The sequence below is a fragment of the Octopus bimaculoides genome, chromosome Z (genome assembly GCF_046866305.1).
Source record: "Octopus bimaculoides isolate indiv1 chromosome Z, ASM4686630v1, whole genome shotgun sequence".
Classification (NCBI taxonomy): Eukaryota; Metazoa; Mollusca; class Cephalopoda; order Octopoda; family Octopodidae; genus Octopus; species Octopus bimaculoides.
The window spans coordinates 48,534,071-48,561,570 of record NC_142944.1 but is presented as its reverse complement, the minus strand read 5'-3'; the positions used below and the strand labels follow the sequence as shown (position 1 = coordinate 48,561,570).

The following is a 27,500-nucleotide window of genomic DNA, read 5'->3' as shown; positions in this document are numbered from 1 at the left end:
CAGAACAGTTCATGCCACTGCCACCACCACCACCACCACCACCACCATCAACAACAACAACTCCCTCCCTCCTTCCCCACCACACACACACCCACTTCAGAACTAGTTTGTTGCATACCGTCTCCACCCAGTTACACCTAGCCAATACTCACCTCGTGGTTGTCACCCCATATTATGTTGTGCTACCCATGCTCCAACCACACTACCTCCACCCCATGTATTTGTTTTCTGCTAATCCTTCTTCTCGAATTGACTACACCAAGATGGGGTGGGAATCCTCTTTTATGTTGAGAGGTCGATTTTTTTTTTTTTTTTTTTTTTTTTTTTTAATATTTTGTTTAAAAAGTCCACAGGCGCAGGCATGGTTGTGTGGTAAGAAGCTTGCCTCCCAAACATATAGCTCCTGGTTCAGTCCCACTGTGTGGTTGGGACCTTAGGCAACTGTCTTCTGCTATAGCGCCAGACCAACCAAAACCTGATGAGTGGATTTGGTAGGCAGAAACTGAAAGAACTGAACTAAGTCGGCGTGCTGTCAGAACCGTTAGCACGCCGGGCAAAATGCTTAGCGGTATTTTGTCTGCCATTACATTCTGAGTTCAAATTCCGCCGAGGTCAACTTTGCATTTCAGCCTTTTGGGGTCATTAAATTAAGTACCAGTTACGCACTGGGGTCGATGTAACAGACTTAACCCCTTTGTCTGTCCTTGTTTGTCCCCTCTATGTTTAGCCCCTTATGGGCAATAAAGAAATAAGAAACTGAAAGAAGCCTGTCATCTATATGCATGTGTTTGTATCTGCTTGACAACCGATGTCAGTGTGTTTATGTCCCTGTGACTTAGCAACTCAGCAAAAGGGACAAAATAACTATCCTAACTTCTCATTCTCTGGTCTTCTCTCTGAATCTTCATCTTCTTACAGCACACAAACTACAAATGTTTCAGCTGGATGAACATCAATCATCAGCCCATACAGGTCACTGACATTTCCCGTCATTAGACTGTGGCCATGCTGGGGCACCACCTTGAAGAATTTTAGTCAAATGAATTGACCCCAGGCCTTTTTGGCTTTTTTAAAGCCTAGTTCTTATTCTATTCAGACACAAAGACACTCATACATAGATTATCATCATCATCATTTAATGTCTACCTTCCATGCTGGCATGATTTTGGACAGTTTGACTGGGGCCAGTAATTCATGGTTTGAAAAATACATCATGAGTTTTCTTTTCTCAGAACAAGAGTTACACACATCATAGCGGTAAAAGCAAAAGGAAGTGTTCATGGTTAATGAAAATGTCCAAGGTTAGCCAGTGCTCTGTAAGAAATATCCTAAAAATGTTTTACAAATCTTACAATTACTATTTTCTTGAACACCCCACTGACTGTCATCATTGGTAATATTGTCAATGTCTTCTCTGAAATGATTGTGTATTAATTCCAGTTGTGTCAGTTATAAATGAAGTGATTAATAAACACTTTTTGAGTGTATATCAATCACTTAGTATCACAACTAAGTCAGTGTAATTTCTGCTTCAGCACAACATATTTTTACCTCTGGGGAAAATAATCCATATTAGTCTAGTCTCTAGCCTTTTGTGTATTCCATATGGGAGGCCATACAAGGAACTTGGGGTTGCTGGTGCACACAAGCCACATACTCCAATAAGGATTGTTTGGGTTAGTAAAGTAAATGACAACATTAACCTTTTAGCATTCAGATTTCTTTGTCACCTGTAATACTCGTTTATTCACAGTTTTTAATTAATCAGGCATTGTCTTGTAGCTTCAAGATTCCAATGGTGTGTTTGTATAATTTTAGAATGACATTGTAGGGTAAGTGTGAGAGGCTGGATCTGGTCAGTTTTAACATAAGACTGGTAGAATATTTGGGTCAGATATGGCCGGATTAAGTGCTAAAGAGTTTATGACCTCTTATTGCTCCCTGGACAGTCTATACCACCCTATTACGATCCTGTCTTTTTGATGTACAGTAGTTAGGTACCAGACTTATTGTGTGATTTGTGGCACTTTTTTTAAATAGATTGCTCATATTACAGCTTATGTAAAGTAGGTCTGTCATGCTCCTGTTCAGTATCACAAACCTATATGTTGTAACTAGCACTGCAGATGTGTTAATAGTACAGAGAGTTATTCTAACAGTTAAATTTGTTTTTCTTTTCTGTCAAAGTTTTTATTTTATTTTTTTTATTTCTCATTCAGGCACATTCCGCACAAAATACACTTCTACTCTCATTTGTAAAATATGGAAATTCAAATTTATCCAGTTCCCTCTGCTTATTCTTGCTCATTTTCTTGTTAGATTCTTGCTTTCTTCCATTGCAAAAAAGGTGTGTCTCAGTCTCCATACTAAACTACTTAACGTTTGCTGAAGACACTTTCAAGCTGAGGACATTCATAGAATACAATTTCATGGTAGATGAACTTAGTCTTTTCCCTCATCTCACTTTCTCCCCCTGTAGGTTTTTTTTTTTTTTTCATTTTTAATTAGCCCACTTACAGGTAAACAAGCTTCGGGTGAAAGGAAATCTAGAAATGTTGTCTGAGCAACCAGAAGCAGCATGATTGATTGTTCCTTCATTAACTCGCATATTCTGCCGTAATATTTTGTTTCATCCGTATACATTTCAGCATACATATTTTGGGAAGTTTCTGGTGGTGAAGGTGTTGAAACCAAAAGAGATTTGTCAGTTTCAGCTTTTGAGTCCTCTGCTTCTCAACAATTGTTCAGTTTTTTTTTCTTTATCAGTTTCACCTTCGACTAGTCTTGTTCGGTATTTACAATGTAAAGGATTTTCTTGCCAATGTTTTCAACTTGACACTTTCAAATAATCCCCATTTCAGGTCCCACTCACCTTAGCTCTTAACACCTGTTTGTTCTTTTAACCTGTGTTTAATATTTATTGTCTTTGCTGAAGACAGCAGTTTTTTGTTTTTTTTTTTGTTTTTTGTTTTTTTCCATTTGAATATAATCCTTTGTGTGTCAGCTTTTTGGATAGTATAATTCTAAAGGCAGTCATTATGTTTCCTATTTTCCTGTTATGTCTTGCCCAGTTCACTTTGCATTCAGTTTAACCTTTTGCCTGTCCAAAACATTTTCATAACTTTGTCCTAAATATCCACACTTGTTTTTTTAGATTTTTAGTTGGCCCTTGTTTAATATGTTCTGAATAATATAAAGCTTTGTGGTTGGAAAAAAATTATGAATGCGTATCATTTATGATACAAGGTTACCAGGGAAATATATTTTGTGTGTTACATGTGACACACAGGTAGAACAAAGAGTGAAGCAATATTTTGACTATAATGGCACCCATACCAACGTCGTCTCCTTCATTGGATACGAAACTTGGTTTGCGAAGACTTGTTGGGGCAAGCGAAAGCGAAATCGTGATGACACTTGTGTCCAGCGTCGCCTTCCTGGCGCTTGTGCCGGTGGAAATGGAAAAGACATTTGAGCGAGATCATTGCCAGTGCTGCTGGACTGGCTCCTGTGCAGGTGGCACGTAAAATACACCATTTTGAGCGTGGCCGTTGCCAGTACTGCCTGACTGGCCTTCATGCCGGTGGCACGTAAAAGCACCCACTACACTCTCAGAGTGGTTGGCGTTAGGAAGGGCATCCAGCTGTAGAAACTCTGCCAAATCAGATTGGAGCCTGGTGTAGCCATCTGGTTCACCAGTCCTCAGTCAAATTGTCCAACCCATGCTAGCATGGAAAGTGGACGTTAAACGATGATGATGATGAACTTATTACTGGAAATACTAGGTTGTCCATACCTATTAACTTGTTCTAAGTATTAACCTTCTGTGTCTATAATAGTCCTTTTTCATTTGTGTGTGTTTTATTTGGATAGCTCATGGGTTCTTTAGTATTTCTAATACTTTGGTTTGTTCAAATGCTTTATCTCTTGTCTCTGTATCTAATATTATTCTAGTAATCTTCTTAATTTTCCTTTCTTCAAACGTTTGCTTAGTGCATTTTTCTAAACCAAATTTCATATCTGTTTCTCTAGTGAATCTTTATACCATCCAAAGAATGTTTCTACCTCTTGAAATTGTTTATATAGAAAGTATGGTCTCTTATCCTTCCATAACATTTGTATCCAAATGCTATGATTTAACATATTGATTAGTTGTGTTAACCCTTTAACATTTGTACTGGCCATATCCAACCAAAATATTCTACCTGCTTTATGTTCAAACTAGCTTGATCTAATTTCTCTCGATTACCTTACAATATCATTCTAAAAATTAAGTTACCTCATCAAAATCTCATGGCTACAAGATAATGCATGATTAATTCAAAACAATGAATAAATAAGAATTACGTTTCACAGAATAATGTGAATGCTAAAGGGTTTAATGCCCGGCTGGAAAGAAGTGGTGATAGGGAGTGCACTTGGAATATTATTCTTCGAATAGGGACCAGAACTGCCTTTTTGGTTTGCCATTCATATCATGGCTACTATTTTCATGATCCACATAATAGGAAACAATGTCAAAAGCCAACTGGTGCCAATCCATTTCATACTCAAATTCGTACTTGCTCAATTTCTCAAATGCTTTCAGAACTGTGCTTTTGCGAAGTGGTGGTATTTGGTGATAAAAATCATCATCATCATTATTGGATTTTTTTGTAAATTTTTCATTCCTTTTAATATTCCCTCATCTAGTGCTCTGCACTTGTGGCAAATAATTAAATTATTGTTGCTGACAAAGTGGAGGCATAACTTTATTATGTGTATGATAATTATACAAACATATATTCATAAATACACGCACATACGCACACATACACACACTCTCATGTTGTGTCAATGGATGCAGTCATAAAAAAAACATCACCAACATCTACTTCCTACAGAAGATAAGACCGAGATGAACTAGAAACATTCAATGGTGTTAGGGATGTCAGTGTTCCAAACTAAGCAGAAATGAAAAATCATTGATTAAGAAAAATTAGAGAAACACAATCATGTTTTCAACATGTTTGGATGAAAAATTGTTCCCTATAGATGTATGTCATCATCATTATCATTGTCATCATCATTTTAACATCCACTTTTTTCATGCTCACGATCAGAGAGAATTTGTTGAAACAGATTTATCTACAACCAGATGCCCTTCCTGTTGCCAACAGTCAACCTTTTTTCAAGCAAGGTAATATTTCTTTCACCATGACCAGAAATGTTTTTCATGGAAGATTGGAAATGAAGGACACCACTTGTATGAAGGTGACACTCCTTTACAACCATCATGCCAAGTCAAAGCAACAAGACAGTAACACACACATACATACACACATATACATGTACAATGATCATCTTTCAGTTTCTCTCTACCAAATCCTCTCACAAGGCTTTGGTCAGCTCATGTCTATAGTAGAAGGCATTTTCCCAAGTTGCCATGCAGTGGGACTGAGCCCAAAACCATGTGGTTGAGAGGCAAACTTCACACCACACAGCGATGCCCACTCTACATATCTATCTATCTATCTATCTATTGGTCAGTCTGTCTCACTGTCTCTTTATGTCTGTCTAAGTCTATCATTTTATCTGTCTATTCAATACTTATCACCAATGCTAGCATGGAAGGTGGACGTTAAACGATGATGATGATGATGATGATATAGCCAGGAGTGACTGTGTGTTAAGAAGCTTGCTTCCCAACCATGTGGTTCTGGGTCCAGTCCCACTGCATGGCACCTTGGACAGGTGTCTTTTTCTGTAACTTTGGACTAACCAAAGCCTTTTGAGTAGATTTTGTAGACAGAAGTTGAAAAACGCCTATTGTATATGTGTGTGTGTGTGTGTTTTCCCCCCTCCCCCATCACACTTGACAACTAGTGTTGGTGTGTTTACATCCCTGTAACTTAGTGGTTTGGCAAAAGAGACCAATAGAGTAAGTACCGAGCTTAAAAAAATAAGCACTGGGATCAATTCATTCGACTAAAAATTCAATGACTGAAACAGATAAAAGATAAAAGACGTGTGTGTGTGTGTGTGTATGTGTTTCCATTAATAAATGTATAAAATGATGGTGTGCATTGATTGTACGTGTGTGTTCCTAAATCTCTATGTATGATGGCTGTGTACCAATACATGTCACTGCCTTGTATGCATAATGTCTGTGTGTTCAATCGTGTTCTTATGTCCACATGACAAATCTTTGTTGAGATCTTATATTGTCTTAAGTAGCCATTCTCTCCAGAATTGAATTTTCCCTTGTTGTTGTTGTTGTTGTTGTTGTTGTTGTTGTTGTTGTCATATTTAAACTTATCATTTACTATACACAATTTGTCAATTTTTTTTTTTTTTTCTTATTAGTTAATTAATTCTCTTTAGTTGCTGCTGTTATTATTATTATTATTGTTGTTCTTGTTGATATTGTCATCATAGTGCTGGTGCTATTGTTGAATTAGATAACTGTGATTAACAGTCATCCACAACAAGATTTCTTCCTGAAGAATACGGAGAAGAATGGAGAATTCTTTATAATTTGTTTTACACTCAAGATGTGTGTTTTTTAAGTAGTTATTTAATTTCTCTCTCCTATTAACTAGAGTTAAGTCTTGTCATTTTCCATAGGATCATTCTCCACACTTCTTCCTCTCTCTCTCCATAGATTCTATAACTGACTGGTTTTTTAATTGAATATAGATAGACAGACAGACAGACTGACATATATTTAATTATTGTTAGCTGTTACACTGATTTTAAGTAACAGGTTTGTTTTTTTTACTTCAGATATTTTCATACAACCACAGTGTCACTTTAAATGTAATCACTCAAAAATACCTTGGATCATAGGGTGACATGCCATGCTTGAGGAGACCTATTGAGTCAAGTACATCAAAAGCAAATAACATTCAAATGGAACATAAAAAACACCACCCAAACATGGCTGATGCCAGCACCGCCTAGACTGGCTTCTGTGCCGGTGGCACGTAAGAAGCACCATCCGATCATGGTCAATGCCAGCACCCTCTGGCACCTGTGCTGGTGGCACATAAAAAATCACCTACTACACTCTTGGAGTGGTTGGCATTAGGAAGGGCATCCCACTGTAGAAACACTGCCAGATCAGATTGGAGCCTGGTGCAGCCATCTGGTTCGCAAGTCCTCAGTCAAATCATCCAACCCATGCTAGCATGGAAAGCGGACGTTAAACAATGATGATGATGATAGATATACGCATGTTTATATATATATATATATATATATATATATATATATATATATATATACATATATATAAACATGCGTTGGTGGTTTCTTAGCAAAACTTGTAGATGTCTGTCTCATTTTTTTCTTTATGCATTTTTTTTCTACATTGGAATCAACTTTTATTGTTTAAGTTAAAAATATTCCTTTATCACATTAGTTATCTGTCATTTTCTTATTTTTACTTTATCGTCCACCATACTAAAGAAAATGGTGTTTTACTCCCAAATTTTTCTAACTTTTGTTATACTTTTGTCTTGATAGTATTCTATAATCTAATTTCCACAATATTCTATTATAAAAAAAAATACGTGTTTGTTATTCCAAGACCAGTATGTTGGTTACATGTTTAAGTTGTACAGTTACACTCACAAAAGTGATGTGGTTTCCCCTCAAAAATGTTGTCATTAGGATGGAGCACAATCTCCTGAATCCTTCTTGTTAAAGACACCAACCCCTTCAATATATTTTCTATATTTGTAACTGAAATCTCAGAATGGTATCTCTATCACTATAAAAGTAATAGCTCCCAACTTTTATTTTTGTGGTTTCTAAGATATGTTAAGTCTACACCTGGGATTCACAAACCATTTTTTGCCTATGGATCCCTTTGGTTCTTCTTTTACTCAGTTGGACCCTTATAACTATTCAATGTTTTAAAAATCTTATTATATTTTTTAGAATTAAATATTATTAGGAGCTGTATAAAAAATTTTTTTAAATTCTTTAGATATTTTGTGTATAGCAGAAGTTTAAACAATTTATTACTCTTTTACTCTTTTACTTGTTTCAGTCATATGACTGCGGCTATGCTGGAGCACCGCCTTTAGTCGAGTAAATCGACCCCCAGGACTTATTCTTTGGAAGCCTAGTACTTATTCTATCAGTCTCTTTTGCCGAACCGCTAAGTTACGGGGACGTAAACACACCAGCATCGGTTGTCAAGCGATGTTGGGGGAACAAACACAGACACAAACACACACACACACACACACACACATATATATATATATATATATATATATATATATATATAGGGCTTCTTTCAGTTTCCCTCTATCAAATCCACTCACAAGGCTTTGGTTGGCCCGAGGCTATAGTAGAAGACACTTGCCCAAGGTGCCACGCATTTGGGACTGAACCCGGAACCATGTGGTTGGTAAGCAAGCTACTTAACAAACAGGATCCCCGAGGGCCATATAGACCCCTGTTGAGAACCACGGGTCTAGCTTTGTATTCCTAGTTTATACAGTGTTAACAGTAATTTTAAGAAGTTGTTTTGTGGCTAACCCTTTTAATTTGAACCATCCAAAATACAGTCACTGGTTCTGTGATACAAACTTCCTCTTTTACACACAGATATCTAAGCTAAAACCTTCCACTGGAATTTTGTATTGATTTATGTTCCAAACAGTAATAAAGGTTAATAAAGACAATGTTATTTTACTGAATTCTTCATTATTTTTGGCTTTCATTGAAACGAAGGCAATGTATTTCAACAGAAATATGTTAACAAAGGGTTAGGACAGTGCTAATGTTTGTGTCTATAAGTAGATTCTTAAGAGAGAGAGAGATAGAGAAGTTGGTAGACAAATAGGCAAGTTAACTCTAATTGAAATTATTCCAGTCATTTAAAAATAATAATAATAAAAAAAGAACTTTCTGGAACACACAACCAGTTAGTTTGACATCAATTTAGAAGTGAATTTTAGAATTATTATTTCATGTCTATAGCAAATCATTTCTTCTCTTCCTCAAATCGTTCAAACAACAGATGTTTGGAAGTCTAGGATTGTTGTTTGTGATTTTGAATAGATTGAAAATAGTGTTTGCACAATTTTCGGAGAAATTCTGACAGGAGTCGTGATGAGCATGATTATTCCATAGACTTCCATTTTTAGATTCAGAATAAAAGAAAGAGTAGGGTAAGAAACTAACCAGCTCAGAAGAAATTATTTCATATCCACTGCAGGTATACATCATCATCATTGTAATTAATGTCACTTTTCTATGCTGGCATGGGTTGGACAGAATTTGTTGAGGCAGATTTCCTACAGTCAGATACCCTTCCTGTCACTAACTCTCACCTGTTTCCAAGCAGAGTAGTAAATTATACAAAGAAACACCTTAATGACCAGCTCTATATAACAACATCTGTTAGTCTGGTTAATAAAATGATACAGTGAGATATATATGTTAGTGTGTGTGTGTGTTTATATAATATATATTTATATTCATAAGCAAGAATATTGACAGTGACTTCAAGATCATTGTCAATTCTTGTTAAAGAATTATAAATTTGAATGCTACAAAAGTATAAGGTAAACCTTGAGCTTAATGTAAAATTGTTTTTATTATTATTGATCATTAAAAACAAACATTAATAAAAACATAGATGTGCATCTTGGTTAAATGCCTTCTACTATAGTGCCAGGTGAGCCAATGCCATTTGAGTGAATTTGGTGCACAGAAACTGAGTGGAAGCCTATTGTGTATATGTATGTGTTTGTGTTTGTCTCCACCACTACAAGCACTTGACAACTTGACAACCAGTGTTGGTTTGTTTATATTTCCATGGCATTAATGGTTCTGCAAAAGAAGGATGCAGAATAAGAACCAGACATGAATGAATAGTACTGAGTCAATTTGTTCAGATAAACCCTTTAAGATAAACTCCTACATGGCTGCCGTCCAATAACTGAAGCAAGTAAAAGATAGACAGACAGACAAGATAATGCATGACAAAATAGATCTTTTATCCTGTTTAAGTCATTAGACTGTGGCAATGCTGGGGTGCTGCCTCGAAGAATATTTTTCTGTCAAATCAACCTCAGGATTTTTTTTTTTTTCTAAACTTGGTGCTTATTCTATCGATTTCTTTTTGATGAACTACTAAGTTAAAAGAGACAAGCAGTGGTGGGTGACAAACACGCACACAAACAAATATATATGTATTTGGACTTCTTTCAGTTTCTGTCTACCAAATCCATTCACAAGATTTTAGTCAACCCGAGGTGATAGAAGACACTTGCCCAAAGTACCACACAGTGGGACTGAACCCAGAACCCCGTGGTTGGGAAACAAACTTCTTAACATACAGCCACGCCTACATATGGAGTACGCATTTTTTTTTTCTTTTCCTTTTAGTTTATTTTAGATTTCACTATGACTACCTTTCGATATATCTCTCTATATATAATAGTAGTAAAATTTTGTTTGTTGGTTACCGTTGGTTGGTTTGAGAATTAAACTATACATTGTCGCAATAAAATGTTTTGAAACATGTACTCTTAGTCATAAGCCAACATTCATGACAAAATGTTGAGGGAATCTGACTCCTGGAGGCCTCAAAAGAGAAGAATTCTGACGCAGAAAAAAAAAGTTGTTGCTGTCTCTGAAAGAGAAAGAAAACAAAGAGAATGAACTTGGAATACACACATGCGCACACACATGTGCATGCACACACATACTCACTCACGCACATACTATGCTTTTTGACACTGAGCCATTCATATCAAAGACACAGACATACACACACACAGAGACATACACACACACACAGACATACACACACACACAATGGTATTTTCTTTTAAGTAGTCTTCTGTAATTAAAAGAAAATATTAGTGTTTTGTGTATGTGTGTGTGTGTGTGTATCTTATGTAATTTCATGATTTATGAATGACATTTGTTTTAGATGAGTCTCATCTTTCCTCTGTCTCTCTGTCTCTTTCTCTCTCTCTCTTTATCTCTGTATATATATATATATATATATATATATATATATATATAACTTTGTTTACTGTATATAGTGTATTTATATATGTCTAATATATGTACATACTGTGTGTGTGTGTGTGTGTGTGTGTGTGTGTGTGTGTGTGTATGGTGGGTGTGGATGTGTTTGTCACTTGTTTCTGAATGTCTGTGTCTGATTATATTTTAGAGGTTTGTGTGCCGTGGATAAAGTATTCTATGAAATTGTTTAATAAAGTAATATGTGCATGATTGTAATAAACAGATTCTACTTCTATCTATCTATCTATCTATCCATCTATCTATCTGTCTGTCTATCTATCTATCTACCTGTCTGTCTGTTTGTCTATCTGTCTGTCTATCTATCCATCTACCTGTCTGTCTGTTTGTCTATCTGTCTGTTTGTTTATCTATCTGTCTATTTGTCTGTCTATCAATCTATCATTTTGCCCATTTAACTGCCTATCTTCCTACTTATATGTCTCCGTCAATCTATCAGTCTATCTATCTACTGTCTATGTCTGTCTGTCTACCTGTCTATTTATCTATCAGTCTTTTGTCTATCTATCTATATCAGTCTATCTGCCTATGTAACTGTGTCTATCTTGTCTACCTACATAATCTATATATCTAGTTACTACCCTATCTACCTATCTCTCTCTCTCTCTCTGTATATATGTGTGTGTGTGTGTGTGTGTGTGTGTGTGTGTGTGTGTGTCTGTCTGTCTGTCTGTCTGTGTACTTTTTTACACTCTTGTCTGTCATGTTTCCGGTTGGTTGGATCATTCTTAGAAGGAATGTAAGCTGGTTCACACCAGAGCAAGCATGATTGATGGTAATTATGACTGAGTTGGCTAGAGAGAGGGGGAGTCAAAGGTTAAACACGTAATTTGGCACCTATAAGTAAACTATACCATAATCATGCCACCAGCTGACGATATGATAACCATGGTGAGGCGGGATAGGGGTTGGTGCAGAGGGGGCAGTGCTGACTGGCACTGATTTTGGTGACACTGGGGCATGTGAAATCTTCCCAAGAACTCAGAGATCTGTCTCTCTCTCTCTCTCTGTTCTTTCCCTTTCTCGTCTCTTTCTCTCTCTGTCTCTCTCTCTCTCTCTCTCTCACACACACACACACACACACACACACACACACTTCATAAGCAATTGTATTTCACTTAGCAAATGTGTGTGTATATGCATTTATATAAAGCATATGAATATGTGTATACTTATAGATATAATGCAGACTTGTATGCATGGATATGTACTTCTATACACACTCGCGTGTGCGCACATGTTTATGTATATATATATAGTGTGTGTGTATAGTCGTGTATCTCTGCGTGTATGTGTATAGTCGTGTATCTCTGTGTGTGTATGTATATATGTAAGATTTGAGGGTCGAGGTGTAGGAAGAAAGTAAGCTTCAAGCAATCCATAACAGTGGTTTATTGCGTCCAAAGGTTATGAATGTTTTTCCCTATTGGAGTACGGTAAGCTGGGAAGAATTCTTATTGAATCCTCTGTATGTTAACATGGGGGCTCCTAACAACAGTGTAAACTTCATTTAATCAAGATAATGTTGGTCTGAAGAGTAGGCTGTAGTACACCCCTCCACTTGGATATTTACCACTTCCGAGGTTCCATTCGCTATGAAACATATGTAGCCCAGATTTTATCTACTCTGTTCCTTAACTGTTGTGTGTATACACACACACACACACACAGAGTTACAGTGCGATACCTTTTGTTCCAGAGGAAAGATAGTGCCAAATACCTGTAACATTGACTGAAAAGATGGCTTGTAGAAGATATCCTGAAACCAGAAACCTGTCTCAGACGCTTGCAACAGAGTGAACTCCACGAAAGGCACCCAAATTGCCATTTGGAGATGTTAAACCAGGCATATGGTTAAGTCTCCTTGATTGTGGAGATCCACCATCTGATCAAGTGCTCCTGTTCCACAAGACTGGGTTGATGCTATTATTTATAATTTCAGTGTTTAAAAGAAAGGGATCCAAATGAGAATGTGTGGAAATTTTTTAGGAATAAGCCTGCTTGAAGAAACTGGTAACGTTTTTGCAAAACGTTTACTTAATCAGTTTACAAAGTGGATATGCCCCTTGGTTATCCCAGAAAGTCTAATGAAATTTGAGATCAAGTCATGGTACAGTGGACATATATATTTTCAGCTTGTCAGCTCCAAGGAAAAGGCATCAAGCACCTCATATCTCTTTATCAAGCTTTTATTGATTTAATAAAAAGCCTTTGTTATTGCTAATAGGACCATTCTCTGAACCGTTCTTGGTAAACTTGGTTGTCTGCGTTGCTGAAGCAATTTTTTTGTGACACAAAAGCTCATTTTTAAATCAACAGCTCACTCTTGGAACCAATATGTATGTAAAAACTTCCCAGAACACACTGTAAAGTGGTTGGCATAGAAGTCATACAAAAACAGACAGTAGAGAGTTTAGTGCAGTCCTCAGATTTGCCAGCTCCTGTCAAACTGTCCAACCCATGCCAGCATGGAAAATGGTCATTAAATGGTAATGATGATACATGTATTAGTGTGTGTGTGAATAAATCCATCCATCCATCCATCCATCCATAAAATATAGGGTAGTGAATATCTTTAGAAATTTCAATACCAGTGGCCTAGCATGTATAAAAAGTCAATAGACAACATATTTTCCATATGAAATTAGTATTCATTTAAACACAATAGAGGTGACCCTTAACGAGCAGCCTTACATGATAGAAGTAGCAGTCAAAATGACCAAAACCACATTTAAGAGTAGTTTCAAAGGGAATGAAAAATACTGACGAGAACTTCACCTAGCAAATTATTTTATTTGCTAACTAGAGTTCGAAACCTAGGAATGGCTATAAAAAAAACAAGGTAAAAGTTTTTTTTTATTTTTCATTCCTTTCGAAATTGCTCTTAAATGTGGTTTCGGTCGTTTTGACTGCTACTTCTAGCATGTAAGACTGCCTGTTAAGGGTCGCCTCTATTATGTTTAAATGTACACTAATTTTATATATAAATATATATATATATATACATATAAATATATATATATATATATATATATATATATATATATATATATATATATATACATACATATATACATACATACATACACACACACACATACACATTCTCACATCAATTTAATAACAATATTTGACATTAAAGTTTTTTAAGTGCACTGAGTGCAACGTAGTGAATTCAAGTATTGCCTAAGCCATTGTGAAGGAGGAACTCTAACCTGACTGCATTCATTATTGTTTCTTTATAGTTGTTTCTTCCTCATTTCACTTCATATTTTTTAACTGGTTTGCATAATTCATTCTGTAAATGTGTACAATGAATTATTGTTTGAGAAAACACACACATCTGCATATACACTTGCATATGCACACATGCATACATACATATATATATATATTTACACAGACACACATATATACATGCATATATAATAAAGAGAGGGAGAGAGAGAGAGACATACATACATTCATGTATACACACTCCTACTCAAACATTGTTTGTAATTCAGACTACAAAACTTGTATGTTTTATTGGGAGTACAGTATAAGTTTACTGAAACTGTTAGTGTATGTATATGTGTGTTTGCATACATTGTGTGTTTGTGTATATGCAGATGTTTTCGTCTGTGTGTCAGATTTTACTTTCACGTCACTTAAAATCTGATGTGTCTTTCTTTTTTTTTCTTTTTTTTTTTTTACTATATTCCATAACTTAGTGGTTTGACAAATGAAGATTGATAAAATGAGTAACAGATAATGGAGTTGATGTGATTGACAAAACCCTGCAAGACTGCCCCAGCATGGCCGTACTCTAATGATCAAAACCAGTAAAACAATTCAAGAATTTTATACAGATTTTTATGCACTAATTAACCGCTTTAATGGGGTTCTTTTTCTCTTTCTCTCTTTCTCTCTCCCTCTCTTTCTCTCTCCCTCTCTCTCTCTATCTCTCCCCCTCTCTCTCTCTCTCTCTCTCTTTCTTTGTGATGTGAGGGAATTTTAATTGTAGAAGCTAAAAACAAAAGGCAAAAAAAACCTGTCAGTCAAAATAATACTCTTTTAAAGTGTTTTTGGCCATTTCGATTGTTGAAGTGCTCCAGTTATGAAATGAGCCATGGTATATATATATATATATATATGTATATGTATATTAATGTGAGTTTAGAGGAATATATTATCTGGGTAGATACTGTGGTAGCTCTCAGTTATGTTCCTGGTTACGGCTAACTGCATTGATTAGTATTTAATGTCTATGACTACTAGAATTTGTCACTTTGAGCCATGTTTGCTTGAGCCAAGCTGGTTAAAATTCACTGAATGAAGCTGCACAGAAGATTATTCCCAGTTCCATATGCTACTGCTCTTACTCTATACAGAAAAATCAATGAGTTGTGTCAAATGAATTTCACTTGCTTCCAGGGTTTATTTATAATGAACTTAACAAAACCTGTTTACAATGAGCCTCACCTCACACATCTGTCTGTCTGTCTCTCTCTCTCTCTAGAGGGAGAGAGAAAGAGTTAGAGAGAGAGAGAGAGAGAGATTATCTGTGTAGCAAGATATCTATGTTTCTAACTTTATATATTTACATATATATATATATATATATATATATATATATATATATATATATATATATATATATATATATATATATATATATACCGGAGTAAGCACATGAAATGTGCAACAAGGTGGTAAAAAGAGTACTCAAATATCAAAGGTAGAGTAATATGCTTTATTTAAAAGCAGCAGAAATACAACAGTCTTTTGTTATATTTCTGCTGCTTTTAAATAAAGTATATATATATACATATAAAGCAGTTTGCTTCCCAAGTCCCACCGTGTGGCACATTGGGCAAGTATCTTCTACTATAACCTCAGGACAACTAAAGCTTTGTGAGTGGACCTGGTAGATGGAAACTGAAAGAAGCCCATTTTATATGTGTGTGTGTGCACATGTTTTACAAAAGATGAAAAAAATATAAATTTGTTTCATGTGCCAGTGACACCTACGAGTCACCTGTGCCGGTGACTTACAAAAAGCAACCACTATCTTCTTGTAGTGGTTGGTGTTAGAAAGGGCATACATCCATAGAAACCAAGCCAAAATCAGACTGGAGCCTGGTAGAGTTCTCCAGCTTATCAGTTCCAGTCAAACCGTTTTAACTCACACCAGTTTGGAAAATGGACATTAACAGATGGTGGTGGCGGCAGCAGCTGTAGTGGTGCAGCGGCAGCACTAATACACTCTATATCGCATCTATAATACAGCCACATTAGATACGTGGTGATTTTTTTGCTGTTACATTTAAGAATACAAAAAGCATGTCTTGTACACTGGCAGATAAGATATTTTATATTGCTTCTTTTTTTTACATGTATTTTAATTTTTTTTGTTTTTGACATGTATTACTCTTTTACTCTTTTACTTGTTTCAGTCATTTGACTGCGGCCATGCTGGAGTTTTTTTTTTTTTTTTTTTTGTATACTTTATTGTTTATTTTATTTTATTTGTTCTTATACCGAGGATAAGTTAGATATTCATATGTAGAATTTCCTTTCTTCTTTTAGATCCTGATGATTATTCAAATGCCCCTTTAGGGAGTATCAGCAAAACTAGTCCAGCATTGTTACCTCTGCAGAGGATTAAAGAAGCTTCAGAGTAAGTATTTCAAAACATTGATTTTTCTTTTCTTTTCTTTCCCTCTCCCCCTTTTTCTTTATACTCAATTTTTTTTTCTTCTTTTTTTTTTTTGTTAAACTTCTATTTTCAGTATTGGTCTGTAATTCTAATAAACCTTTACTTACTGATTGGCAGAAGAACAAAAAACAAAATTAACTCCAACCCAACCTGCTAATCCTCTCTCATTCTCACCATCTTGTGTCTTAAGAGTTTGATCCGTTTTTCTATAATCACCTTCTTCATCTTCTTTGTCTTCCCAGTTATTTCTCCTCATCCTTATATAATGTGGGATAACCATATATCTTTTCCTATTTTTAATCATCGTCTTTATTATCTTCATTATCATCAGTCTTATCATCATCATCATCATCATCCCCATTATCATCATCATCAAAGTGGTGAGTTGGCAGAATCACTTCTGCACCAAACGAAATTCTTCACATCATTCCTTCCAGTTCTTTACGTTTTGAGTTGAAATTGCTGCCAAGGTCAACTTCACCCTTTTATCTTTTCAGAGTCAATAAAATAAAGTACCTGTTATTTATTGGGTTCAGTTTAATTGACTCGTGACTCCCATGAAAAATCCTGGTCTTGTAAAGAATTATCATCATCATAATCATAATCATCATTATCATCTGATATAGAAATTGGAAAAATTTGGGAGTGGGGGAAATTTCTTCTTTGGTTCATCCTTAACCTTTGATATTTCATTTTGCAAGGGACAAAAACTTGCCTACCTGGAACAGAGAAAAAAAAGGAACTGTCTTATCTATGTGTCCTTTTTGATTTTTTTTCATGATGTTCTCTCGGTATATTATGTCTGTTTATATACTATGTGTATAATTCAAGTGCTCTAGGTGCACTGTGCATAGCATAGCTGTACTATGGGGTTTATTACATGTTCACATGATGCTTACTATGCATTTTATAATGTTCTGTAGATAGATTGGTGAACAAAACTGCTTTCTCCAGTTTGAGGGTAAAGTAATTTTAAGAGGATACATCTGATTTCCACAGTAAAAGAATTAATGAGAGAAAGATCTATCAGTTCCATTTCACATCTAAGAAGGTTTATGATATATTAATGATACTACTTTTAATATTAATGATAGAGTTACCAACACCCTGTACATCATCACATGCTACAAATGCACCCGTACTCTACCATCACATCCAACCAATCCTTCTTTATTGCTGTGTCTTCTCCAATCATCTGATTGGATAACTCTTTCACTGCAACATTATGCTTTAAATGATGTTGAATATCTACCAAAAAAATAGAATTGATATTTTCCGCAAGTCTGATTCCTACAATGAACTTAATATACCCCAACTAAAAAAAAAGAAAAAAAAATAGTTTCAAATTTGACATTTTGTAACAAAAGATAGCTTGGTATATAAAACTATTTTCTGGAGTTAAGGGTAATGAAATTTTGAATGAATATATTTGATTTCCTACAATAAAAAGGGTTAATGGCTTAGAAAGTCAGTTGATTGAATAACTAAATGTTCTTCAATAGAACTGATGGTGGATCCATTTTGCATTTTATAGGTATACCATGCATATGCACTATATATATATATATATATATATATATATATATATATATATATATATATATACATAGAGAGATAGATAGATAGATAGTGTGTCAATAGCCAGCTGGAGGAGGTGTCTTCCTGGGGCTACAAGCTACAGTAGCATCAATCCTTAAAGGTTAGCCATGTTTAGGTGGCAAATATACTTCACGATGTCGTGCGGCTACTGTTTATACCTTGCTCAGAAATTTATTATTGCTTGTTTCCACTTTTACAAGATCAGTGACTTTCCGTCACTGGAAAAAGTGTATATATTTTGCATTGAGAATCACTCAACCAGTAATTGCCAACCAGTAATTGTCACACACTGATGACGGGTCAATACCCAGAAACTTGGGTCTGTATGCATCCTGTCAGGCTGGAGATGGGAAGGATGACTTCCCTTTGCAAATACTGATAGGGCACGGAAAGTGTCAATAGCCAGCTGGAGGAGATGTCCTCCTGGGGATACATGCTACAGTAGCATCAATCCTTAAGGGTTAGCCACATTTAGGTGGCAAATATACTTCAGGATGTTGTGCAGCTATTGGTTATACCTCACTCTGGCTTTGAGGTAAGTAGCTTGCTTACCAACCACATGGTTCCGGGTTCAGTCTCACAGCATGGCACCTTGGGCAAGTGTCTTCTACTATAGCCTTGGGCCGACCAAAGCCTTGTTAGTGGATTTGGTAGACAGAAACTGAAAAGAAGCCCGTTGTATATATGTATGTGTGTTTGTGTGTCTGTGTTTGTCCCCCCCCCCCATCATCACTTGACAACCGATGGTGGTGTGTTTAGGTCCCCGTAACTTAGCGGTTCGGCAAAAGAGACCTATGGAATAAGTACTAGGCTTCCAAAGAATAAGTCCTGGGGTCGATTTGCTCGACTAAAGGTGGTGCTCCAGCATGGCCACAGTAAAATGACTGAAACAAGTAAAAGAGGGTAAAAGAGAATATATATATATATATATATATATACACACAGTGTGTATATATTGCAAGTGTAGGGGTTGTTTTCTTTGTTTATTATAGGTATGTTATAAATACTTTATTATATACTAAAGGTACAATAGATTCATTTACTATTTGTTTTTATATATATATATATATATATATATATATATATATATATATATATATATATATACATATATATATATATATATGTATATGTGTATATATATATATATATATATATATATATATATATATATATATATATATATATATATATATATATATATGTACTTTCAGCCGTATGCTGTCCCCTCCTCCTCTCACACACCCATCAATGAATTTACAGAAACTGTTGTCACATGACCATGGGTTTTGTCATCTTTTCTCTGTTTTTCCCTTTCCTCTTCCCATCCTCACTCTTTCTCCCCCATCCCTCTCCACTCTCTTTCTCTCTATCACACACACACACACACACACACACACACTCACAATGCACACCAGTCACATGTCAAAGCAGAACAAACAAACAAACAAACAAGCAAAAAGGAGAAAAAAAAAACTCTGGATGACTGATGCAGGATGTGATATGTGGTGGGTGGGTGGATGGGTGTGAGAGAGAAAGAAAAGAGGAACTATGCCTTTCCTTCTTCTCTCTCTTTCCGTCTCTTTCACCCAAATATTCATACACACACACACACACACACACACACAAGTTGACTGAGAGTGGTTTCTCTCTCTTCTCCATATAAACCTCCATTCTCCCCCAACCCCACCCTTCTCTCTCTTATTCAACCACTCTCAATGAGATTCTAGTAAAGTCCCTTACATATTTGGTTTGGTGATAAAAGGCATTCTCATTATGACCCCTTCTACTTTGTCTAATGTGTCTTTTTTGTATTTAAGACAGTTATTTAAAAAAAAAAAATTAAAAAATAGGCTGTTATTTCTAGCAGGTTGCGTGATCACTTAAAAGAAGTTTCCATCTAGGCTCATCTTGATCCCTGTCTCATCTCATTCATCTCATCCATATGGCTAATGTTTCCAGGAAAGCTAAAAGATTGAGCTTGCCCCCACTCCAAAAACCAAAAAAAAAAGACAAAAAAGATTTTAAAAATCTCATCTACTAAATCCTTTCACAAGGTATTGGTCAACCTGGGACTATAGTAGAAGTACTTGCTCAAGGTGTTACACAGTTGTGTTCAGTGCCACTACATGGCAATTTGGATATCCTCTATTGCTCGGGGCTGATCAATGCCCTGTGAGTGAATTTCATAGATGGAAGCTGTGTAGAAGACCATCATGTGTGTGTGTGTGAATGTATGTGTGTGTATTATGCATGTATATATTTATATGTCCCCCACCATCACCACCACTGCTATTAACAACTGGTGTTGTTTTGTTTACGTCCCTGTAACTTAGTGGTTCGGCAAAAGATACCGGTGGAATAAGTACCGGGTTTAACCCTTTAGCATTTAAACCAGACATATCTGGCTCAAAAGATTCTTCCTGTTTTATTTTCGTGTTCAAATTGGTCAGATCCTACCTCTCATACCAACCCTACACTGTCATTCTAAAAATAGGCAATCCACATCATCAAAATCTTATAGCTACATGATAAACCATGATTAATTAAAAAGACAGACAGACTGATCAGAATACTGTGTGGGATAAAGATATGAGAATCAATTTGTTGAAAAAATAAGTACTAGGGTCAATTCATTCAACTAAAAATTCTAGGTGGTGCCCCAGCATGGCCACAGTCTAATGACTGAAATAGATAAAAGATATACTTTTAGATTACTTGCAACACTGTGTTCCTTAACATTATGAATATCAGAACCCTTGTAAGACCAAATTTGTTTTTTGTTTTTCCAGAGTCAATAAAATAAGTTACCATTCCAAAGAATAAAAAATTTACTTTATCTGCTGTAACTGTATATAATGTTAACTCCCACATGTTGAACCTAAATATCAGTCGTGTATTTGACTGTTAGATGAATTCATTTGTGTTTGGTAGGAATAGAGAAGGATTCAATTTGGCACTCTGTTTCTGAAAAGGAGTAAAAAAATTTTTTTAATTTCAAAAGCAATAGAAAGAGTCGTTGAAAAAGAATAGAGCTACAAAATAAAAAAATAATAATAAATAAATAAAACGCTATGATAAAAATATTTTTCTTGTTAATTGAAACAACACTAGAAAGAACTAAAATAAATGGAAAAAAGGACCAATTCATTTGTCTGTCCAATAGTTTACCCCCCCCCCCCCCTTTTTGTGTGTTTGTTTGTTGTTTTTTAAACTCCACAATTGCTGCTGCACAGTTTTTCCACACTGCTACCACGCCAAAGATGATACTGGAGCTCAACACGGCCCTGCCACCCACCAGTTTCCTGTCAAAAGCAAACATTAACTGATGATAATGAGAATGTTGCTATAGGATGATTGTTATTTTAGAAGTGCTGTAAGTTCAGAAGTTCTCAACTACATGATCCTTAGGGGTTCATATAAGATACTATTTTAGAAACATAATAGGATTTTTCTGGAGTATCAAATGGCGTATGTAATCCAATTGGATAAATTAAGAAACAAAGAGATCCATAGGCAAAAAAAAAATGGTTGGAAACCACTGATAGGGTTGATTACATCAACTAAAGCATTCTTAAAAGACATCCAGAGGAATGAAATTCTTAGTCATCTTTACCATGCATTTCGTCCCTCCAGTGGGGCTCTATAAAATAAAGTTAGCGAAGGCACGTGGTTGAGTGGTTAGGGTATTTAGCTCATGGTCATAAGCTTGCGAGTTCGATTCCCAGCTGCACATTGTGTCCTTGAGCATGCTCCAGTCCACTCAGCTGGCAAAAATGGGTAGAACCTATATTTCAAAGGGCCAGCCTTGTCCCATTCGGTGTGTTACAATGAATATCCCTGAGAACTATGTTAAGGGTACACATGTTTGTGGAGTGCTCAGCCACTCACACATTAATTTCACAAGCAGGCTGTTGTTCTATTGTGGAACTCTCATCACTGCAACTGACAGTGTGCCTAATTACAAAATTAGTATCAAACACAAACCAAATTCAATATACTGAATCAATTAAGACATTTGCCCCAAATTTGTATCCTTGTGGTAATACTCTTACTCTCTCTTTTACTCTTTTACTTGTTTCAGTCATTTGACTGCGGCCATGCTGGAGCACTGCTTTTTTAGTCGAGCAAATCGACCCCAGGACTTATTCTTTGGAAGCCTAGTACTTATTCTATCAGTCTCTTTTGCCGAACCGCTAAGTTACGGGGACGTAAACACACCAGCATCGGTTGTCAAGTGATGGTGGGGAGACAAATACAGACACACAAACACACATACATATATACATATATATATATACGACGGGCTTCTTTCAGTTTCCGTCTACCAAATCCACTCACAAGGCTTTGGTCGGCCCGAGGCTATAGTAGAAGACACTTGCCCAAAGTGTCACACAGTGGGACTGAACCTGGAACCATGTGGTTCGTAAGCAAGCTACTTACCACACAGCCACTATTAACACTAGAGGGATGAAAGGCAAAAATTGCCCTTGACAGCATTTGAACTCAGAATGTAAAGGGCTGGAAGAACTACCACAAGGCATTTTGTCTGATGCTCCAACAAGGATAGAAGCGACCCACAAAGTGGGCTCTGTGGAAAGTATGAAGAAACAATCAACTGCCTTGTTTCTGGAGGTCTGGAATTGGTAAAAGTCTTAGACATCCACAAGACCACACTGAAGAATATGCAGGAGTTTCTAAGTGAAAATGACTGAGAAGTGATAAAATTCTACACTAAATGTGGTCACTGAAGCAATGATGTCACCATTTTCTGGAAGATGCCTAACCACACTAGCAGATGAATGCCAACTACCCTGACATTATTATCAAAGATAGAAGAGATAAGAGGTACATACGATCATGGCCAAAAGTTTGGAATATAGGTCTGAAAATTGGAATTTTTATATTAAATGTCCAAAGTTATATTTAATTTGCAATAATATTATTATTTAGCCAAAAATTTGGAACATGGGTCTGAAACTTTTTTCTTGTAGATATTGAACCATCGGATCAATTATTTAGTAAATATATCTCTACATTGTCTAGAATTAAATGGAATTGTACTTGGGTATAACAATTTTAAATTTTAAAAAGATGTTTCAAACTTTTGGCCACGACTGTACACATCAACACGGCGACATCTTCCAAAAGAAATGCTTTTGTGACAGTTATGACGAAGCTAGCAAAATACAAGCACCTTGATTCATAGTATGAAGATCAAAATAGTACTAGAGTTTGTTGTGTCACACATGGAAAAAAGTTCACCAGCTATATCCTAGGTAACATCAATATTTTGTACAGTCTAGAAGATCACCCCTATTGAGAACAGTTCACATATTGTTTGAGAGTATTGTCAATCAGGTGATTTTTTTTTTAAATATATTTTTCCTATTAATGCCTCAGGGCCACAGTTTTGAGACCCTCCCTACAGGATATAAAACAAGAAACACAAAAGGAACAACAACAACTAATAATAATAATAATAATGATATGTCTAAAGAAGGTACAATATAATTATAGAGCTGGCCTGGGAACTTCAGTCCTCTGTTGTTTCATGAGTAGACAAGTTTCAGCAAGACTTTGTTTTCAAATTATGCTTTTTTATTACTGCCACCACCAACACCACTACCAACACTACTACTACTACTACTACTACCATCATCATCATCATCATCATCATCATCATTAGCTTTTATTTCTACAACTGTTGTGTGTGAGCTACCCCACCTTCTCGCTCTAATTTATTGTTTAACTGAAACTTAATCTTGAAGGACATCTAGTATTTCCACATCAGTTCATTGTTGTTTGTTGTTGTTTGCTTTATTTTTATTTATTTATTTATTTATTTGTTTGCTTGTTTGTGCTGTGTTAAGGAGTCCTGTATGATGTAAAAGAAATTTGTGGGTTTTGTTGTGTGTGTGTGTAATAGATGCCTCTCTTAAAAGAATTAGCGAGTGCAAGTTTGAGAGGATTGTCTGTTTGGTCACTTGACATGCCTGGAAATAGCTGCTAAATTTCCCTCAAATTACTGGTTCCAGTCTTAAAATAGGAACGGTCACATTGAATAATTCAATTCTGGATATACAAACAAAAGCAGGAAAGGTCATGGATGGACAGCTTTGATTATAAATCTGCTGAATCAGAGCAACAGCAGATCTTTATTAGGATAAAATTAACATTCTTCATATTGTTAAAGTTTTTTTGCTTTAATTGCTTATGCACAAGGAAAGGACCATACTCATGACCCCCTTCAGGGGCCTCCAAGATACCTTCAAATTGAAGATGTGACCTGATTGATTCTAATGGTGAAGGCTTCATTAAAGGTACCCAGATACCTGACACTAATGTTAAAGGGGGGTGACAAATTTAGACTACCACCTGTTACTACAATGGCATGATTATGGACTCAGAATATCAAGAACTGGAAAATACCACCACAAGGTCTCTCTCTTTCTCTCTTTCTCTCTCTCTCTCTCTCTCTCGTCTCTCTCTCTCTCTCTCTCTCTCTCTCACTCTCTCTATCTCTCTCACTCTCTCTCTCTCTCTCTCTCTCACTCTCTCTCTCTCTCTCTCTCTCTCTCTCTCTCTCTCTCAACACACACACCCCGATGTTCTAACAATTCAGCCAACATTTTTTGTTTTATTTATTAACCCTGGAAGGATGACAAGGGGCTAAGCTGACCTTGACGGATTTTGAACTCAGCCTGCAGTCAAAAGCCAGAATCTCTTCATCTTCTACACCAATTATTCTTGGGAGGGTCTTGTGGGCACTTCTTCCTTCAGTTGCTATCAGAAACGACTATTATTACACTTTCCTGCTGTTTTATCAACCATGGCCAACTGACATTACGGATATTATCCAACTGTTTTGTTCCTGGGCTACCCCTAGGTCTCCTGCCAGTAATTTTAACTGGAAGAATCTATCTTGTGATTCTTTTTTTGTGACATTTCAATCGCATGTCTGTAGTACCAGTGCTGTGGCTCCTCTCAATGCAGAGACACGTTCCAGTTTGACCTGGAGATGTCTTGTAATGTTACTCAAGAGATCCTTCAGAGGAACTCCATTTTGGTCAATTGTATTTTGTCAGTCATTACCCAGAATTCATGACAATACGTTGAGGATTGACATAAAAACCAAATTGAAGAAAGCAAGTTTGATTTCTTTACCAACCTCTCCTCTTCTGAAGATTTGATGCTGGAATTGGCACATAACTGCACAAGCACCTTTTACTGTAGCTTCCAATTAGAGTCTCCTGTTTTCCCAAGATGAGAAGCCAAAATGCTGCAGTATGTTTCATCCAGCATGGAATATGATTAATCAATCAATTCATTTATTAATTGTTTAATCAATTCATTCGTCCTGTTAATTTGATTTCTACTTCATGTTATGTTGACTGCACCTGGTCAGTTTTGATAACGCAAACCAATACAATGGAAGTAATTAAATCAGTATTTCTAGATCTTTCTGTCATGTCTCTACTATAGAACAAGGTGTTGCAAGATACAGAGTCTTAGCCATTCAGCATCCGGAGTACTCTGTCTTATGTAATACTTATTTCTTCACATTGTTCTCAATTAATGATGCTTTATCTTGTAGCTACAAAATGTGATTGTTTATTTTTAGAATGACATTGTAGGATAGGTGTGATAGGTTAGATCTGGCCAGTTTGAACAAGAAACATGTAGGATATTTGGGCTGGTTGATTATTTATTTTTAGAATGACATTGTAGGATAAGTGTGAGAGGCTGGATCTGGCTTATTTGAACATAAAATAGGTAGAATATTTAGGCTGGAATGGCCGGTTGAAACCAGTGGTTCTCAACCACGGTCCATATAAGATTTTGGGGGGGTCCATGCAACAAAATGGTAAACTGGGGATCCACAATAGTATTTTAAGGGCCCCTGAAAAAATTTTGCTTTAGATGTATGTATTGGTATGTATTGCAAGAAACAGCTAGGTTTCTTTTTCTGACATTTTCCATTGTTCAACTTACACAAGTTAATGTATGAAGAACAAAATAGGAATTTTGAAAAAAAGCATGTATAAAACTAGTTTTTAAACATCAGATGGTTATGGCGGTTCACCAAAATAAAATAATAAACAAAGGGATCTGTAAATAAAAAAAATGGTTGAGAACTCTTGGTTTAAATGCAAGAGAGTTAAAACAAGGCAACTTTTTGGTTAAGAATTGCACTTCATAACTTCATGGTTTTCAACGAATCCTACTGCACACAATCCTGGAGCATGTGTCTTCTACCAAAGGCTCAAGCTGCTAAGTGGAATTCGGTTGGTGGAAACTATGTCAAACAGACCATTCCTGTTCTTGGGGGTTTTCTTTTAAGCTTAATCTGTCAGTTGAACATCATGATTTCTGGAATTCTCAGATTTGTGAGGAATTAAGAAATGGTTGTTGTGTTGTTACATGACGAGCTTGGCTTACCTTGGCTTGGCACTGTTTGGGCTAGGTGGTGTTGTGTGGAGTTTGTTTCTTTCTTGGGGCGGCTGTATTTTTATTTGTTAGTGTAGGTAATCGTGTTTGTGTGTGTATTTATGTATGTGTAAGGATATGTTTATTTGGACCACTGAGATTTTTGGTCATAGAAATTAGAGATGAATGTAGATCTTTAGCCAGTGGCTAAGAATAGTGATTTGGCTTTTAATAGGAAGGGAAAAGGAAAAAAAAAAAATCTTATTTATTGAGAGATGAAGTTGAAAGTGTGATAGAATAGAAGTTAAGTATTTTTTGTTTATGAACCAAGTTGTTCATATTGTGAGAGGATGTGTGATGTGGGGGGTCGCTTTAAGTTGAATGCCTATGTTTGTGTGTGTGTGATTATGGTAGGATTAATGCACATGAGGGTAGGTGAAGTGAGGGTGGGGTTGCTTCATACTTTACTTGTTTCAGTCATTTGACTGCGGCCATGCTGGAGCACCGTCTTTAGTCAAATCAAATCGACCCCAGGACTTATTCTTTGTAAGCCTAGAACTTATTCTATCGGTCTCTTTTTGCCGAACCGCTATTTTACGGGTACGTAAACACACCAGCATCGGTTGTCAAGCGATGTTGGGGGGACAAACACAGACACACAAACACTCATACATATATATATATATATATATATATATATATATATATATAT

The 27,500-nt window shown here is 36.0% G+C and overlaps 1 protein-coding gene across 15 annotated transcripts in view; it reads left to right on the top strand.

The window, feature by feature from the left end:
* LOC106875156 (uncharacterized) overlaps nt 1–27,500 on the top strand; it is a 416,143-nt gene that overhangs the window by 341,739 nt on the left and 46,904 nt on the right. For 9 of the 15 annotated variants that reach the window (XM_089365264.1, XM_089365262.1, XM_089365259.1 and 6 more), the window contains 2 exons: nt 10,213–10,359; nt 16,630–16,720. In XM_089365264.1, coding sequence (XP_089221390.1) covers nt 10,213–10,359; nt 16,630–16,720 — 238 coding nt within the window. Of the gene's footprint in view, nt 1–8,035; nt 8,684–10,212; nt 10,360–16,629; nt 16,721–27,500 lie in introns of those variants that run through there. The other 6 variants (XM_089365267.1, XM_089365265.1, XM_089365266.1 and 3 more) reach the window with 2 other exon arrangements.